The sequence below is a fragment of the Opisthorchis viverrini genome, assembly GCF_000715545.1.
Source record: "Opisthorchis viverrini unplaced genomic scaffold opera_v5_12, whole genome shotgun sequence".
NCBI lineage: Eukaryota > Metazoa > Platyhelminthes > Trematoda > Opisthorchiida > Opisthorchiidae > Opisthorchis > Opisthorchis viverrini.
This window is the reverse complement of record NW_008751668.1, coordinates 3743773-3747619: the sequence shown is the minus strand read 5'-3', so window position 1 is coordinate 3747619 and position 3847 is coordinate 3743773. Positions and strand designations below refer to the sequence as shown.

General features: G+C 44.8%; 1 protein-coding gene across 1 annotated transcript in view; it reads left to right on the top strand.

Moving 5' to 3' along the window:
• T265_12739 (hypothetical protein) overlaps positions 1-554 on the top strand; it is a gene marked incomplete at both ends in the record, with an annotated part of 26009 nt that extends 25455 nt beyond the window's left edge. Inside the window, one exon of the mRNA XM_009165179.1 lies at positions 268-554. Within this exon, the coding sequence (XP_009163443.1) occupies positions 268-278 (11 nt within the window). The remainder of the gene's footprint in view (positions 1-267) is intronic.
• Positions 555-3847: the final 3293 nt, after the last annotated feature.

Genomic DNA, 3847 nt, shown 5'->3' with positions numbered 1-3847 from the left:
TCATCATCATTAACATCGTCTTCATCAACATCATTATCATCAGTCATCATCATCACATTCAACTCCAGCTACATCATGATCATGATCATGATCATCATCAACCGCATCCTCATCATAAACCTCATCCTGAACATTATCATCATCATCGTCAACATACTCATCAGTATCGTCATCATCATCCTCATCATCACACATATCATCATCATCAACATCATCATCATTGCCATCATTATTATTATTATCATCATCATTATTATTATTATTGACAACAACACTAGATGAGAACACTGGCGTTCCACTGCCTCACAACCATGTCACTTTATTTCAATGGAGCCTTGCAGTCGAACGGAGGAAGCGATAGGGAATAGAGAGGGGACGTAAGGCTAACCTACCACAAATATCCGAGGTGCATGAACCTCCAACATTCAGTTAAACAATCTGGATAGAAATTAACAGTACGGACATCACTGGCACCAGTCAGCCGCTGTACATGGAGCGTCTCCAGACAAACACAGGATGATCAGGTGGGCCACATCCTTGCAAGCGAATAGACCCACCCTTTTAGGAACTTTCTTCATTTGATTCTGCCTGTCCACTTCTGTCCATCTCAAGGTTCCCCTCCACTCGGACGTGGGAAAGCAACTGGCGCTCGCCTCGGTAAGCAGTAACTGAGCAACACATGGCTTGGCCAACTTGGCTTACAGTCCTGAATGTATTATTCAATTTTAGTACTCCATATGTCAGAAAAAAACCTTCTCCTGATCACCTCATATCGAAATCGCCGGTTCCACACGATTCCAGGTGTAGGTACTTTGTTGAAATATTGGTAGTTTGGGTGAGTGGATTTCAGTTGTATTTCTGAGACAACGGTGATCAGAGACCTAAAGATGTCTCAAATCTTCCGCCCTATGTGACCAAGTCTCGCGGCTGTACAAAAGACAACCCGTACTGTGGTCTGATACGAGGGTCCTTCAAGATCTAGCGAACTGATTTTTTGACGCTACAAGTGACGCAAATTGACAAACGCATTTCGGTCTTCGAAACTGTGGTCTGATACGAGGGTCCTTCAAGATCTAGCGAACTGATTTTTTGACGCTACAAGTGACGCAAATTGACAAACGCATTTCCGGTCTTCGAAATTCGTGCGTTCACTCCATCCGCCACACTACAGTCATAGCTAACACAACTTCTGAAATATGTATCGCGCTCCACAATCTCCAGTGTCACTAAATTTTCAGAGGCATGTTTGAAGATCACAGGTCCTGCAGCATGACTTTTCACTTTTGTGAGCGAAGCACATGCCAAAGAACTGGATGGTCTTAGTAGGTCTTTTCAAGTGATATTTGCGGTTGCTGATCTTTAAAAAGGAGAAAAGTTTCGTCCACGTATTCCAGGTTGACAAGATTTTCGCATGGACAGCTCCAAACACCGGGGCTTTGGAGACTCTCCGGTGTTCACCTCATTAGCTCACCAGTATAAATATTGGACGAAATGGAGAGAGTGGATATCTTCGTCGAACATTGCTATACGTAACAAGGTTTTTGGAGAACTTCCCGTATACTCTCATGTAACAACAAACAGCGAATGATATGGACGTACTTCTGGGACGTAATCATTTTCGCAGGCGTGTAAAAGAACCAGTCGGTTGGAAGAATCGAACGTACTCTTGAAGTCAAGGGGTACCAAGATTGTAGGGCGTCTACACGCATTTGCTGTAACACTTGATTGAGTGTAGATGTGGTCCGGGCAGCACCTTTTCAGCCGAAATCAAGCTCACTGTCCAAGGATCTCGTCTCCACGCACCTCTGTAAGACGTAAAATAAGAGAGGCAAAAAGTTTGATTACAGTGGGGGTCAGGTTGAGTCCTGTGTGATGCCAAACGAACTGCAAACACCCTTCTTGAAAACGGGCACCAATATCTACTCGCCCATAGTTAATTGGGACAGTCTCTTTTCCCCAGCTAGAGGGGGATAAGTTGAACAACCACCGACTGGGGATTTCACCTCTCCTTTGAACGGAGTAGGTGGCAGTTCGTCAGGACCAGCCTCTCTGCAGTGCTTGAGGGACAAAAGGCATTCGCTTTATTCCGAAGCAGCCGACGGTTCCAAGTTCACTGTTCAATACTGTGATGCCGGTTGGATATCCGGCTTAGCAAATGCAGATGGCCAGTCGGACTGGTCCAAAAGCGTTCGGCCCAACTATTTAGGCATTCTTTATTTTCTCAGATAAGCAATTCGCTGTTATCTGCAAGATTTTGCTCACCGGATGTTCCTTTTGGCCCGTTGCGCGTGTCGAGTGGAATGGTTTGTGCACATTCTCAGGGTTTCTCGCTTTCTGCAGTTCTAGCTTTCTGTATCCACTAAGGTCCTCTATCCGCAAATGTACCCTTTTGCACTTCAAGTCTGACAGTTTGTCGAGGGGTATTGTACCCTTGTTTAAAATTGAGACACTTCTGAGCTTCGAACAATTTTAGACTGTTGCTCAAGATCCAGTGCCTGAGTCTAGTTGGTTGGTTGAACCAATCCACAAGCGAAGCACCCAGCTTCTTGCAGGTTTGCGGAGAGTACGCCAAAATCAGGAGGCATTTTGTCCGAAAGAGACTTCAGTAGATTGTTTGGGCAGACTTGTTTTACGTCGGGGGCCGAGAGCTTCTCACTAGCCAGGTGATGTGTACGCATCTAGCACACCCCTGATAAGAATCCACAAAGATATTCTAGAAAGAGCGACATTCATTAATTGACCCATACTACCTATAAATAATGGCCATGTGGTCTATCTTTGTTGAAGGCTGAGTCGTCTGCGAGGGTCATCTTGTGGCCAAACAGCTTCCGATATCCTCACAAAAACGGTCTCTAGTCAGCACACAAATGTAACCGACGTTCACATCCGTCTCAATTCAAGAGCTAGACGACAACCCGAATGAGCCTCAGCAGCACTAAGTCTACCTACTTGCATACTCGTAGGTTCCGGCAACCACAACGATATCCGAGCTCGTGGCCAGCCCAGAAGAGGCGATCATAGTGGTGTAAAAACTGCCTCTGAGCGTATCAGAGCTACAGCTACATTAGGCTTTGTTAGACCAAGTTTTTTATTGGATTCGAATTCATCTCACAGCCGTTCACCCTGCATAAACACCTCTGAGGTGAGAAAAGCTCTGAGAACATGTCAAAAACACCCATGGAAAGTGTCCGAGTGTATCTTCCATTACAGTACCAGTTTTCTTCCGTCACAAACGCAATCTGATCCCGTGCGCCTCATTTTTGAACCTCTGTTTAGAGGGAGGATTTTGCTGCTTGCCTTATCGTGCGTTAATCAGACAACTCAGCTCTAATAAATCCGTCATGGTTTCACGAACTTCTCGATGAAGTAATTAGCTACCTGGCTAATGATCGCAGGTCCCTCTTTCTCCCTCTCTCTCTCTCTCTCTCTATATATATATATATATATATATATATATTCCAATTGAGACGTGCGCTAGCACTTACACTAAAGCTGTCATACTGTTAAAGTGCGATTCTGTGCTTCGATGGCTAACATGGCTGGTCGAAAACCACGGGACAAAATGCCAGACGCACTAGTGAATGTAGTAACCCTGAGCCTTTCCAGCAATTTGAGTGTCCCTAAGTAGCGCTTGATATTTGATTTCAGACCAAAGACAGTCTGCTTTTTGACGTGTAAACTGGCTTCCTTCGTCATTTGCTACCAAGATGGCAGCTCATTCTGGCAAGTTCACAACAATAAATTTACAGAACCAGTTTTTACTGACCAGTGCGGAACATCCTTTACTTTGAACGAGTGGTTGTTGTAGGGGAAAACCAGGGTGAAATAGATTTGCCGTATAATTTTT